This window comes from Microtus oregoni, unplaced genomic scaffold (assembly GCF_018167655.1).
Source record: "Microtus oregoni isolate MIOR12 unplaced genomic scaffold, Mior012 000019F_ref0000042, whole genome shotgun sequence".
Lineage (NCBI taxonomy): Eukaryota > Metazoa > Chordata > Mammalia > Rodentia > Cricetidae > Microtus > Microtus oregoni.
The window spans coordinates 4806477-4820732 of NW_024543078.1; the positions used below are offsets into that span (position 1 = coordinate 4806477).

Genomic DNA, 14256 nt, shown 5'->3' on the forward strand with positions numbered 1-14256 from the left:
CTCCCCTCCTCCTCCCCTTTCCTTTCCTCTGTCCCTTCCCTCCTCTCCCCTCCGCATCTTCTCTACTCCTCATTCTCTGTAGTGGAGATAGAGCCGAGGACCTCACTCTTACTAGGCCAGGACTCTCCCAACAAGCCGCTGGGCCCCCTCACTGCCAGGGGGGCCTTTTCCTGTGGCAGGAGAAGAGGGAGGTCTGGTTTTCCTCGTTTTGTCATTTCTTGGTCAGGGTGGTCTTGGAGCTGTTTCAGATCCTCAGGGTCTAGGTGAAGACAGTGGCACCACCCAGCGTGGGCTGAGCCCTCCTGTATTGATCACTGATTGAGAATATGCCTTACAGCTGGATCTCATGGAGGTTTTCCTCAGCTGAGTCCTCTGATGACTTTAGCTTGCGTCAAGTTGATACAAAACCAGCCAGTGAATGCCTTACTTAACACTTGATGGATTCAAAATGTAATCCCAGGAGGCCTGGGCAATGGGCATGGTGGCATTTCCCTTTAATCCCAGCACTCGGGAGGCAGAGGCAGGTGGATCTCTGCAAGTTCGAGGCCAGCCTGGTCTACAGAGTGAGTTTCAGGCAAGGCAGGGCTATGTAGAGAGACCCTGTCTCAGAACACAAGCAGGAGGCTGAAATAGCTCAGTTAGGAGAGGGTTAGACTGAACATCTAGGGGTCCCTGGTTTGGTCCTGGCTTTCAGCAATGAGGATCTATCTTTTGTTTTGTTTTCTCTAATAAAATTACTTCTGCAGGGGCTGGAGAGATGGCTCAGCGGTTAAGAGCATTGCCCGCTCTTCCAAAGGTCCTGAGTTCAATTCCCAGCAACCACATGGTGGCTCACAACCATCTGTGATGAGGTCTGGTGCCCTCTTCTGGCCTGCAGGCATACACACAAACAGAATATTGTATACATAATAAATAAATATTAAAAAAAAGAAAAACCACAATGTTTAAAAAAATTACTTCTGTATGCACTATCTTCCTTTAAGCTGGGTGGTGGTGGCGCATGCCTTTAATCCCAGCACTCGGGAGGCAGAGACAGGTGGTTCTCTGTGAGTTCGAGGCCAGCCTGGTCTACAGGAGAGAGTTCCAGGACAGGCTCCAAAGTTACAGAGAAACCGTGTCTCGAAAAACCAAACCAAACCGACCAACAAACAAACAAAAACTGCAAACAAACTATCTATGTGTCTGCGAAGACTGAACTCAGGCCAGCCTTCACTGTAGGTGCCTTACCCACTACGCTGTCTTCTCCAGCCAATACAAGTGTTTTTTTTTTTTTAAAAATAATGCAAATATGTATGCACAGAGTATTTTCTGTTTTTGTTTTGTTTTGTTTTTTGAAGACAGGGTTTCTTTGTGTAGCCCTGGCTGTCCTGGAACTCACTCTGTAGCCCAGGCTGGCCTCTGACTCATGAAGATCCACCTGCCTCTGCCTCCTGAGCGCTGGGATTAAAAGTACCACCTGGCTTTGCCTCTCTGTTTTTAAAAAGTAGATACCGAGGTAGACAGTGCTGCAAGAGTATCCAGTCTGTGACAGAGATTCACCGCCAGGCGCCGATCAGCAGGCTGTGGGAGGAAGAAGCCCACACCTGCTCTTCTGGAGCTCAGGAAGATGCAGGGGAATCAGAGTCGGAGGTCACATAGCAAAGCAAGACACTGTTTGTTTTGTTAATTTTTCTGTTTTGTTTTTGAGACAGGGTTTCTCTGAGTAGCCCTGGTTGTCCTGAAATTCATTCTGTAGTCCAGGCTGGCCCTGGACAGAGAACTGTTTGCCTCTGCCTCGCGAGTGCTGGGATTAATGGCGTGCACCAGCACCGCCTGGCACAAGACATGATCTTAAACTAAACTTTGAATATTGAGGTTATTTGTAATCCCCAATGACTTGTTAGCTGTTCTCATTTTGAATGGCAGTCCTTTGGTGGACAGACTCCGTGAACATGACGGTGGCTCCAGGCTGAGGGTCCTGCTGTGTCCTGAAGTGTTCCAACTGGAGGCAGAGCCAGTGAAGGTGCGAGGCCCAGGAAAGCCTCCGAGAGCCAGAAAGATCCTCTCAGCACACTTGTAGCATCCCTGTGAGGGCCGTGGGAGAGCCTGCTGTTGTCGCTGTGCCAACAATGGGAGACTTCTGAGAAAACCAGACACTCCTAGTGGGACAAAGGTTCTGGAAAGCACAAAATGTGCAACTGTTTTCTCCTGTTCCTCCTCCTTTAAGGGACATATGAGAAGTCGCAGAGGAGAGAAAGTCATGCATGTGACACGTGTGGGAAGGCCTTCAGCTTCTACTCCTATCTTAAACAACATGTGGACACACACCAGGCAATGACCGATGCGTGTAAGGACTGTGGGAAAGCCTTCAGATCCCCTTCCTGCAGATCACACGAGGCTGCACACTGGAGAGCGGCTCCGGCAGCCTTCAGATCCCCCTCCCACTCCCAGGATCACACGAGGCTGCGCACTGGAGAGCGGCTCCAGGAGTGTAAAGAGTGCGGGAAAGCCCTTAGCTGTCACTCATCTTTCCGAACCACATGGCACACAGCGGAGAGAAGCCACACGTTTGTCAGCACCGTGACAAAGCCTTCTCTCGCTACTCAGCCCTCAGAGAACATACAAGGTCACACAGTAAGGAGAAGCCCTAAGAATGCAAGAAGTGTGGCAGAGCCTTCCGGTATCCCGCATCCTGGAAGACGCACTGGAGGACACGTGCCTGCTTGAGTCCCGCCTGTGTGAGGAGTGTGGGAGAACCTTCAGCTGCCAGGCCTGCTTCCAGACGCACCTGAAGTTGCACAGTGGGGTGAAACCACACACCTGTGCACAGTGCGGGAGGGCCTTTGGGTTGTCGGTACCCCTCCATATCCACGTGAGGACGCACACTGGGGGGAGCCCTATGAGTGCCAGCAGTGTGGGAAAGCCTTCATGTCTGTCCCTTCCTTCCGAGGACACGTGGAAATTCATGCTAGACAGGACCTTTGAAGGGCCACTGATGGGGTGTGGCCCTGTGGTAGGGTGTGGGACAGTCGTAGCCCAGGGTCTTGGGCTCAGCCCAAGAACACCACGGGTGTGAAAAATGTCTTCTGGTGAGTGGAGAAAAGCACACAGGGAAGAAACCTCCTTTACTTGGAGGGTCCAGGAAGATGGCTGTGTCGCTTCACTTCTCCTCCTCCTTCTTTTTTTTTGGGGGGGGTACAGGGTTTCTCTGTGTATCTTTGGCTGTCCTGGAGTTCACTTTGTAGACCAGGCTGGCCTCGAACTCACTGAGGTCCTCCTACCTCTGCCTCCCAAGTACTGGGATTAAAGGCGTGCACCACCACCGCCCGACCCCTCATCTATTTTCTTTATGAGACCTCAGAGGAGGCAGACATCCTCACAAGCTCCCTGAGGGAGGATTGCACTATGTTACCTGAGAGAGACTCAATCAAGCTTTAAATGACCCCTGACCTCCATCTCCCACGTGTGCACAAAACACACCTGGCCTCTAGTTCTAAAAACAAAACAAAAAGATGTATTTTCTTTTTCGTTATGTGTGTGTGTTTAGGTTTGTGCAGGTAGGTATTTTGTCTTTGGAGGCCAGAGGGTCAGATCCCATGGATGTGGTGTGAGCCACCCAGTGTGGCTGCTGGGAATAGTCTAGGTCCCTCTGGGCCATCTTTCCAGCCCCTCTTTTTGATTATTAATATGGCATTACCTTCATTTAGGGGTGCTGGGGATCAAATCCAGGCCCTCTCACTTATCTTGATGAGCACTCTGCAAGCAATCTCAGTCCAAACCCAACCCTGGTCTGGTTTTGCAGGTGACTCAACCATACTAGAGAGTCATAGGCCTTAATTTCTTGTTATGTTTCTGATAAAATTTCATAAACATCTGGTTTTGTACCATGTCAGTATTTATTTTGGATTTTGTTCTGTAAGTAGATTTTTGTGTGTATTGCTGAAGACAAACTTTTTTTTAATTATTTATTTTTATTTTGTGTGCATTGGTGTTTCCCTTCCATGTGTGTCTGTGCGAGGGTGCCAGATCTTAGAGTTACAGACAGTTGTGAGTTGTCATGTGGATGTTGGGAATTGAACCATGGTCCTCTAGGAGAACAGGCAATGTTTTTAACCAGTGTGCCATCTCTCCAGCCCGAAAGACAAACTTTTTGCTTGTTTTTTTTTTTTTTTTTCGTGACGGGATTTCTCTATATCCCTGGCTGTCTTTGGGCTCACTCTGTAGACCAGGCTGGCCTCAAACTCACAGAGATCCTCCTGCCTCTGCCTCCCATGTGCTGAGATTAAGGGTGTGGGCCGCCACCACTAGGCTGCCTATGCTTCATGCATCGCATGCAGCTGAGCTGCACAGCATCTGTTCACACAGCTGCAAACTCTCAGATGTGCTGCTGTGGACCCCTCCCTGGGGTCTCACTGCTCATGAGCACAGAGGACCGGATGGCGCCCTTGATGCCAGTATCTGATTGGACAGATGTCTGGTCCTGTCTCCAAGGATGCTGGAGCCTCTCACTGAAACCAGGGCCCAGCCAGTTCCCTTGATTAACAGCACACTCATGTGCGTGTGTGTGCACATGAAGACCAGAGGTCAGCATTAGGTGCTTTGTTCTTTTGTTCTCCACTTTTTGTGTGTCTGCACACTCACACGTGTGTGCATTGAGTGGGGGTGCACTTGTGCATGCATGGAGGCCAGAAAAGGATGTTGGTGTCCGCTCACACTCAGCCTTATTCCTTTGACACATGGGCTTTCTCTGCTCTTCAAGCTGAGTTGGCAGCCAGCAAGCCCCAGCAATCCTCTGGTCTCCATCCCCGCAGCACTGGGGTTGCAGACAGTTGAGAGTTCTCTGTTGAGGTCTGGACTCCTTTTTTTTTTTATTGGATTATGTGTTCTTTTGGTGTCCAATTTCTTGAGTTCTTTGTATATTTTGGAGATCAGACCTCTGTCTGATGTGGGGTTAGTGAAGATCTTTTCCCATTCTGTAGGCTGTTGTTTTGTCTTGTTGACCGTGTTCCTTTGCTTTATAAAAGCTTTTCAGTTTCAGGAGGTCCCATTTAGTAATTGTTTCTCTCAATGTCTGTGCTGCTAGGGTTCTATTTAGGAAGTAGTTCCCTGTGCCAATGTGTTCAAGTGTACTTCCCACTTTCTCTTCTATAAGGTTCAGTGTGGCTGGCTTTATGTTGAGGTCTTTGATCCATTTGGACTTGAGTTTTGTGCATGGAGATATATATGGGTCTGTTTTCATTCATCTACATGTTGATATCCAGTTATGCCAGCACCACTTGTTAAATATGCTTTCTGTTTCCATTTGATATTTTTTGCTTCTTTATTAAAGACCAGGTGTTCGAAGGTGTGTGGATTGATATTCGGGTCTTCGGTTCCATTGGTCCTCCTGTCTGTTCTTATGCCAGTACCAGGCTGTTTTCAGCACTGTAGCTCTGTAGTAGAGTTTGCAGTCAGGGATTGTGATGCCTCCAGAAGTTCCTTTATTGAACGGGATTGTTTTGGCTATCCTGGGTTTTTTGCTTTTCCATATGAAGTTGAGTACCGTTCTTTCGAGGTCTATGAAGAATTTTGCTGGGCATTGCGTTGAATCTGTGGGATAAGATTTCTAAGCTGCGCTGTGTGCTCGAGTCATCCTCCCCATGGGCGCTGTCTCACCCTCTCCTTCCGCATAGTCCTTGATCGGTGCCAGCTGGTCATCCAGCAGGTGGGTCGCCCTCCTCGCAGGGTCACTGGGCCCGCCTCAGGCACCGTCTTCACAGTGGCCTCTTCTTTCACAGGGCGCTGCTCCACCCTTCCTCGGACTTTCATTCTTCATCTCTACTGCTTGTTGGCGTTGTTCTTTTTCAGGCTTTCCAGCAGAGAATCCACTTTTTGTTTTATCTGAGTCAGCTCTTTAAAAAAAAAAAAAGTATTTGTTTCTTTTACAGAAAACCTGGATTAAGATTTCAGCATCACATGGTGGCTTAAACTCCAGTTCCAGGGGATTGATGCCCTCTTCTGACCTCTGATCTCTGTTGGTACTGCATACACATGGTGCTTAGACAGGCTTTTTTTTTTTTTTTTTTTTGGGACAGGGTTTCTCTGTAGCTTTGGAGCCTATCTTTAAAGAACTTGCTCCATAGACCAGGTTGGCCTCAGGCTGACTTTTTTTTTTTTTTTTTTCGAGACAGGGTTTCTCCGTTTTTGGTTCCTGTACTGGAACTAGCTCTTCTAGACCAGGCTGACCTTAAACTCACAGAGATCTGCCTGTCTCTGCCTCCTGAGTGCCAGGATTTAAAGGTGTGTGCCACCACCTGCCGGCTGCATTACATGCTTTTAAACACTGTCTTAGGGTTTCTTTTTTCTCTTTCTTTCTTTCTTTCTTTCTTTCTTTCTTTCTTTCTTTCTTTCTTATGTATACAGCGTTCTGCCTGCACACCAGAAAAAAGCATCAACTCTTATTATAGATGGTTGTGAGCCATCATGTGTTTGCTGGGAATTGAACTCAGGACCTCTGGAAGAGCAGTCAGTGCTCTTAACCTCTGAGCCATCTCTCCAGCCCTATCTTAGGGTTTCTATTTCTGTAAAGAGATGCCATAGCCACGGCGACTCTTATGAAGAAAAGTATCTGATTGAGGTAGTGGCTCACAGTTTCAGCGGTTCAGTCTGTTATCATCATGGTGGGACATTGCAGTGTGCAGGCAGACAACAGGAAGTGGTCTGAGGTACTGGGTGGTGTCTTGAACATAGATGAGACCTCAAAGTCCATCCCCACCGTGACACACTTCTTCCAGCAAGACCACAACCTACTCCAATAAGGCCACACCTCCTAATAGTGCCTCTCCCTTTGGGGACCATTTTCTTCCAAACCACCACAAACACCTATACACATAAAAATAATAATCTTTTTAAAGTCCACGATTCATGTTTTAGACTCAAGGCAAGTTCTTACCTGTGAGTATTATTACAAATCAAGCTACCCATTTGCAACAGACATTGGCACAGAAAAAATATTCCTATTCCAGGAGGGAGCAAGAATAATCACACCAAAAAAGAGAGGAACCCAGCAGGATACCCCCCACCCTATAACTGCATGTCTGCCATCTGGAACTTGGCCAGAATCATCTGGGCTACAAAAAAGGTCAGGTGATCTATGGTGGGTTGAATGAGAATAGCTTCCATAGGCTTTGTTTGAATGCTTAGTAAGTTAGTGCAACTGATTGGGAAGGATTGTGGGTGTGGCCTTTCTGGAGGGCCTTGATGGTGGTGTGGCCATGATGCCTGAGGGGTGTGGCTTTCTGGGGGGGGTGTCCCTGGGCTGGGCCCCCACAGCAGGCTCAGCGTCTCTCTGCCTGCTGTCTGTGTATCAAGCTGTGAGGGACTCAGCTACTGCCCCAGTGTCCATCTCCTGTGTGATCATCACGGACTAATTCTCTGAAGCTGTACACCAGCCCGTTAAATACCTCCTTTTATAAGAGCTGCTGTGGTCATGGTGTCTCCTCACAGCAGTGGAACATTGGCTGTGATATGGTCCCACCGCCTCCAGTTTTGTTGCCTGCAGTGTACTTGGTCCAGTCTGTGGACCAGCACTGTTTTGTGTTTGTTGATTTCCTGGCATCTCGAGTGTGGAGCCTGCTCTGATGCAGTGATCCGCGTGCCCTGAATCTGGAAACAGCTTTCCTTCACAGTTGGTTTTACAGGAAACCTTCCAGAAGTTTCAGTCAGGTCCTCTCCTCTCAGGAGAATGAGTCTTTCTCTTTCCCACTGGCCAGCTCCCAAACAACCACACGGATACTTATATTAATTATGAAAGCTCGGCCTATGGTTTAGGCTTATTCCTAACTAGCTCTAATAAATTAATCCATTATTAACCTATGTTCTGTCAAGTGGCTTGCTACCTCATCACTTCATACTGCCCACGCTGCGTCCTCTGTGGCTGGCTGGTGATTCTGCCTTCTTCTTCCCAGAGTTCCCTCTGCCCTGAAGCTCACCTATCTCTCCTGCCTAGCTATGACTGTTGAGCTTTTTATTACACCAGTCACAGCAATATACCTTCACACTGTACAAACATCCCTCAGGAGGCCTTTCCCAGTGTCCCAATCAAGAGGGTGCAAGGGACATTTCCCTTAAACTCCAGTGAGTGGATGAGGGTGCAGGGCTGCCTGTCCAGCTCCACAGAAGCCAGGCATGGTGGTGCACACTCCAGCCTGGAGAGGAGACAGGAGAATCAGCAGTCCTAGGTCATCCTGGTCTGCACAGTAAGTTTGGGGCCAGTCTGGGCTTCACGAGGCCGTGTCTGAGGTTATTGTTGGATTATTTTTCTATCTCTCTCTACTTTAGTTCTTTGAGTTGGGATCTCGCAATGAAACTAGGTCCCCTGCCAACCCTTTCAAGGCAGGAATTTAAGGCAGATGGCCATACCACATGCAGTTTACGTACATTCTAGATGTGTGAAGGCTTTTGCTCATGGGGTAAGGTCTTTAACTGCTGAGTGTCTCCTATTTGTTTGAATGTTTGTGTGTTTTTGTTTAGTTAGATGGTTAAGTCAGTTTTGCTTGCTTTGGGTGGATGGTATGTTAGTTGGGGGTGCATGTGGCTGGCATGCAATGAAGGGCAGGGAACAACTGTGGAACTGGCTCTCTCCTTCCAGGGGTTGGGGAATAGTATTTTAAGCTGTGTAGCTTTTTACAATGCATTTAACTCTAAGAAGCTGTGATTCTTTGCCTGTCTAAAACACCTGATGGTCTAATAAGACCTTGAAACAGTGCCAAGCTGGGCACAGTAGCTGGGTTGATCAACCAGATGCCTAAGAACTGCTGGGACAAGGCTCAGTGTAAGCGTGAGGACCTGAGTTCAAATCCCCAGAACCCATATAAAAAATGGCAGGCTTTACCAGGGCATGGTGGGTCACACCTTTGATCTCTGTGAGTTCCAGGCCAGCCAGGGATGCATGGAAAGACCCTGTCTCAAAAGAATCTGTATGAGGGGCAGGGCACTGGAGAGACAGCCCAGTGATCAGAATATCAGCTGCTCTCACAGAGGACCTGCGTTCAAGTCCACATGGTAGCTCACAACCATCCAGTTTCCAGGGATCTGATGTCCTCTGTAGTCACCAGGCAGCCACGTAGGATCAGACAAAACCCACACACTAAATAAAAAAGCCAGGCATGCCCTGGTAACCGCAGTACCAGGAAGGTGGAGCCAAGGCTTGAGGGTCAGCCTAGCCTAAAGAGGGGCTCAGTGAGAACCTCTCTCAAAGACCAAGTGAAGGATGGTGTCTGTAGCGAGGGAGGGCACAGAGCAGTCTGATCCACACATCTGGCCATGTTGGGGGGAATGACTAAAATAACCAAATGGAACATTTTGGGACAGGTTTCACACAGCCTGGGCTGGCTGGGGATTCCAACACATTCAGGCAAATAAAGAAGACCAGGCGCTGGGGGGGAAGGCTTGGCTGGGCGGTCCATTCCTGGAAGCCATATGGTAGGAGGAGAGAACCGACTCCTTCAAGCTGTCCTGATCTCTACCCATGAACCTACACACTATACACACAGACACATGTGTGTATGCACAAGTACACATAAACACACATGTGCACACATAAAGGAAAGAAGAACTGAAAGGAATTGTGTTTATTGCATTGGGGGCTTCTGGAAGCCTGGGGCCCTTAGCATAGATGGGCCCCTTGTCCCTCCTATGCATAGATGGGTCAAGGGGGGGGGTGGAGTGTGTGGGTGCCACTCTGGGCACATCCTGAGTCACAAGGGGGTGTGGCCAGTGGAGAGGCGGGTGAACCCCAGCCCTGGGACATAGCCTCCTCCATCCGTGGCAGGGAACCCAGACAGAGACACAGTGAGACCTGGAAGGAGTTGTGCTGGGATCCCTGCTACTGTGCTGGCTGAGGGGCGAAGGGTTCCAGCTCCAGGCCAGCCTGGGCTATAGCAATGAGTTCAAGAGCAGCCTGAGTGACTTAGGGAGCCCAGGTCTCAAAGAAAAATCCGAAAAGGCGTGGTACGGTATGTGCAAGCCTGGGTGCGGCCCCCAGCATATAAAGAAAGAAAACAAAACAGAAAAATCCCAACATGTGTGGTTCCTACAAGCACCTCTCTGGTCCCATGCCCTCGGGTCAGCTGGGGACAGCCTCGGTCTTCACCCTTTTGGGGGGCCTCCGGGATACAGGGCTGTCAGGATCTGGCTTATACACAGCGTGCACTGAGCCGTTGAGATGCACAGGGGGCTCAGCCTTGGGTGCAGCAGGGCGCGGCAGGGGCGGCAGGGCCTTGTCCAGCACGCAGGGTCCCTCCCAGGTGGGGATCTCCAGGCCCAGATGCTTCATGAGTTTGCTCATCACCTCGTCCACATAGCCATGGATGCGCAGGTCGGCCTGGCGGTCCTGTCGGGGTGATGGATGGTCAGGCCGGGGCAGAGGACACTGCAGGGGATATGGGGTCACAGGGCAGGGCACTGGCACATACGTGTTTTGTGGGCTGCAGATTGACAATGACCAGACGACCTCCCCGGCGCTTGGTGGCAAGGGGCAGGTTCCCACTGGGGCGGATCTGCAGCGAGGTGCCCAGGGTGACTGACAGGTCTGCGGTCCTGGGAGCAGGAAGCAGTGAGGGCCTGGGGCGTGGTCAGGGTGGGGCCCCGCCTAGAATCCTCCATAAACGGCTGGGGGCGTGGTCAGGGTGGGCTCCGCCCCCCGCCCCCGAATCCCCAGTGAGAAGCTGGCTCTGTGCCATGGGCTTGTTGTATCTCCCCTCCCCACTACAGAAACTCTGAAAATAAGGAACCAAACAAACCTAATCTTCCGGTGTCCCAGGTTCTCCTCTGCATCTATCCTGCCCAGGGGTGTGGGTGATGCAGGCGCCACCTCTGCTGTCCCCACCCATTCCCACCCAGGGAGCGCCGGGTCACACCTGCTGGCCTCGTCAGCGAGCATCAGGTCCCGGTCAGGCAGCGAGTCCTCCCAGTCCAGAATGGTGTCCCTCAGCTCCCCCCTGTGGCAGGTCAGGGAAGGGAGTCAGGGCCTTCACCTCCAGACAGGAGCAGGCTCAAAGAAAGTCACTCACCTACAAGCCCGAAGTCCCCGCGCCTTGGCCACCGTGCAGAGCCGGCCTGTGGCCTTGAGGCCCATGGTGCCCACGACTGTGTCTCTCACGTATTGCCTGGGCAGGGAGGAAGGAGGAGATGTGCCCTTTTTGGTGCTCTTTCAAGTATCCGGGGGTGGTGTAACCAGTGTATTGGGGTACAGGTTCAACCCCTGAGCTACACAGCAGGACTGAGGGACAGGCAGAAAGATGGCTCAGTCTGGAAAGGGCTTGCCATGCAGACAGGAAGCCCTGAATCTATGTGAGAAAGAGGGCTCCTGGAGCAGACTTAACTCTCCAATGCTACGGAGGCTGAGATGGGGACCCCAGGAGTTCGCTGGCCACTCAGCCAAACCAGTGAGTTCTGGAAGACTCTACCTCAGAACACAAGGAGAGGCCCTGAGTTAAGACACCTGACGCCGGCTTCTGGCACCCATACACCGGGAGCGAGTGGGAGGGAGGCAGCTAAGCCCAACGTGATGGCTCACACGTGGGATCTTGGCGCCCAGGAGGCTGAGGCAGAAGGAAGGCAGGTTCCAGGCTAACCTGGACAACTTAGGGAGGTCCCCTTTGAAAAAGAGCCCCTGGAGAAGGTCCAGGGGCTGAGGCTCAGAGGCATGGCTTATGCCTAACGCCCCGGGGCTCTTGGGTAAAGCCATGCAATTGCCCAGCTAGAGCCACAGCAGGCCGGAGCAGGGGGAGCCCCTCATTTCCAAGGGCACGGCTTGTACCACCCTGTTCTGTAGTTCCTTGCTTGGGGGACGCGAAGGTATGCTTGCCTTCTTCTGGTTCGTCAGTTTTTATCTGACTGTCCCTGGGAACAGGGACATCTCCCAGCCTTCTGTAGGGGCATTTTAGGTTTTAGGATCCCTTATCTGGCTGAGGGGGTGGGGGTGGAGGGAACGACCTGGGGGTGCCCCATCCTGGGAGAGCCTGGCAAAGCTTCACCCCGCCCCCCACTGGCGACACTCACGTCTTACACTTGGGACATTCCTCCACGAACATGTTTCCGTGGAGCTCAGCCAGCTTGTCTCTGTGGAAGAGAAAGTGAGTTCGGAGCCTTCCTAAATCCTGAGGCTTGGGTCAGCTGCTCAGCCTGCCCCCTCCTCCAGGAAGCCTTCCTGAGCTGCTCATCCACAAGACCAGGGACTTCTCACGTCTAGGGAGGATGCCCCAGCCTGTGCCAGTCAGAGGAACTGTCACAGGCAGAGTTGACCTTCTCTCTGCAAACACACAAATACCTGCTCCCCACTACAAAAATCTGTTGGCCAACTGTATGTGGTGGCCCACGTCTTTTAACCGCAGCACTTGGAAGGCAGAGAGAGGTGGAATTCTGTGATATCAAGGCCAGCCTGGTCTACAGAGTAAGTTCCAGGACAGCCAGCGCTAGACAGAAAAATCCTATCTCGAAAAATGGTTAAAAAGAAAAAAAAAATCTGTTGGCCTTAGAGTGCCCGCCTAGAGTCCCCCAGTGATCAAGTGCTGGCCGGCTTTGGGCTCTGAGCTCTTCTGCTCTTCGCCTTTTTCCATCGCCAGTAAAATGCCTGTGAGCTCGGGCACCCGGGTTCCCAGAGGAGGAAGAGGTGCAGCTGAGCCCCACGCCCCCTGGTCTGCTTCCACCTGACCTGGGGAAGCCGGAGCGTACGTGCAGCCCGTCCACGTTCTGGCTGACCAGGAAGCTGAGGAAGCCCCTGCGTTCCAGCTGCACCAGGGCCATGTGGGTCTTCGAGGGCCGGGCACTCTCGAAGGTGGTGTCAAACTTGGGGGCCAGGCCACGCTCCTCCATGGTCCACACGCCGTGGGGGCCTCTGAGGACAGCGAGCAGAGGGAGGAGGACAAAATTCATTTTTCAGCCCACGGACGACTCCTGTTAGTCAGTCCATGCTGGTGATGCTGGGGTCCCAGTGGTCCCCAGTCCTGCTCTTGGGTTGCTTAGGACTCTCTTGGGGAGAGGCGGGCAACCTGGCGGACAAGGGCTCTGTGGAGTGGGAAAGACCTAGGGGTAAGCAAAGGCATGGGAGTTCATTGGGGTTGAGGTCCGGTTTCCCAGAATGCTTTGCTGTGGTCACGGTGATCTTATAAACCCCAACAGGTGGGTGGCCACGCAAAGGGTACATTTTCCAGCATCCCTTGCGGCTACTACATCATCTGGGTATGTTCTGTGTATTGGGCATGTGACGTGTTCGCTGGGCCTTCCAGAGACCTAGGGGAACGGAAAGGTCGCTCTCCCACTTCACCTCGGTCCCAGAGGTATCAGCAAGAGCCCTGCCTCAGTTTCCCCTCCTTGCTCACGGACCTGAAGTCGGGGATGCCAGAGGCGGTGCTGATGCCGGCGCCCGTGTGGAAAACCACGCTGGAGGACTGCCACATCAGCCTTGCCAGCTCCCATACCTTCCGCTCCAGCTCCTCTGGGGGGTCGAAGATCTGTGGGGTCAGAGGGCATGCAACACGTGACTCCCGTGGGTGGGCTTCCTGCGGTCGGTGCTGTCACTCTCCCCCGCCCGTGGCCTTTGCACGCGCTGCGGGCACCCACTCCCCTTCCCTGACACCCCGTGACGTCACCTCTGACCCCTGACCTCAGATAACCCTGTCTCTCCTACATCAAGATGCCATCGGATCTGTCTACAGGCTCCAAGAACACAAGCCGAGCGTGACCCCAACACTCGGGAGGCAGAGGCCGGGGGATCTCTGTGAGTTCGCGGCCAGCCTGGGCGCGGAGAGGCTCCTCTCCCCCTACCCTCGGGGTCGCGAGGCCAGCCCGGCTGACGCGGGTGCCCCGGACGGGGTGCCGGCTTCCGGTCCCGTGGACCCCAGTCTCCCGACAGGCGCACCCGGTCGCTTCCCCGCCACGCTCGCCCCTTCGCGGAACCGGGTACCTCGGTGTCCCCCAGGACGCGCGGGGGGCGTCACTTCCCGCCCCCTCCTTGCAGGGAAGTCCCCCCCATTGTCTAGATCCCGTGCTTCTCGCTGCTCGCGCAATGCCCCACTGCGCCGCGCCGCCCCCATCTGGGGTCATTTGGCGAGCCGGACACCGCGGCCCTCACCTCGGGCAGCCCACACTTGCCCTTATCCGCGTACGGCGACAGCCCGGCTGCATAGTTCACCGACATCCTCGTCGGCACAGCAGCACGGGAACAATAAAGTTTCCCTTGTTGAGGTGGCTTCCGCCGGAAGTGGGGAAGGGACGGCTCAGGAAGAGGAGCCGCCT

The 14256-nt window shown here is 52.4% G+C and overlaps 1 protein-coding gene across 7 annotated transcripts; it reads right to left on the reverse strand.

The window, feature by feature from the left end:
• Positions 1-9575: 9575 nt before the first annotated feature.
• Sirt6 (sirtuin 6) lies at positions 9576-14231 on the reverse strand. Of its 7 annotated transcripts, none has more exons than XM_041669201.1 (9): positions 14113-14231; positions 13345-13472; positions 12674-12856; positions 12022-12081; positions 11031-11126; positions 10878-10958; positions 10761-10799; positions 10434-10557; positions 9576-10351 (listed from the first exon to the last, which is right to left on the reverse strand). In XM_041669201.1, the coding sequence occupies exons 1-9, from the start codon at positions 14143-14145 to the stop codon at positions 10085-10087; spliced, it is 1011 nt and encodes a 336-aa protein (XP_041525135.1). In that variant the 5' UTR covers positions 14146-14231; the 3' UTR covers positions 9576-10084. The 7 variants fall into 7 exon arrangements, with proteins under 7 accessions (XP_041525135.1, XP_041525134.1, XP_041525137.1 ...); XM_041669200.1 differs by having other exon boundaries at positions 14093-14200; XM_041669203.1 differs by lacking the exon at positions 14113-14231 and adding an exon at positions 13786-13929.
• Positions 14232-14256: the final 25 nt, after the last annotated feature.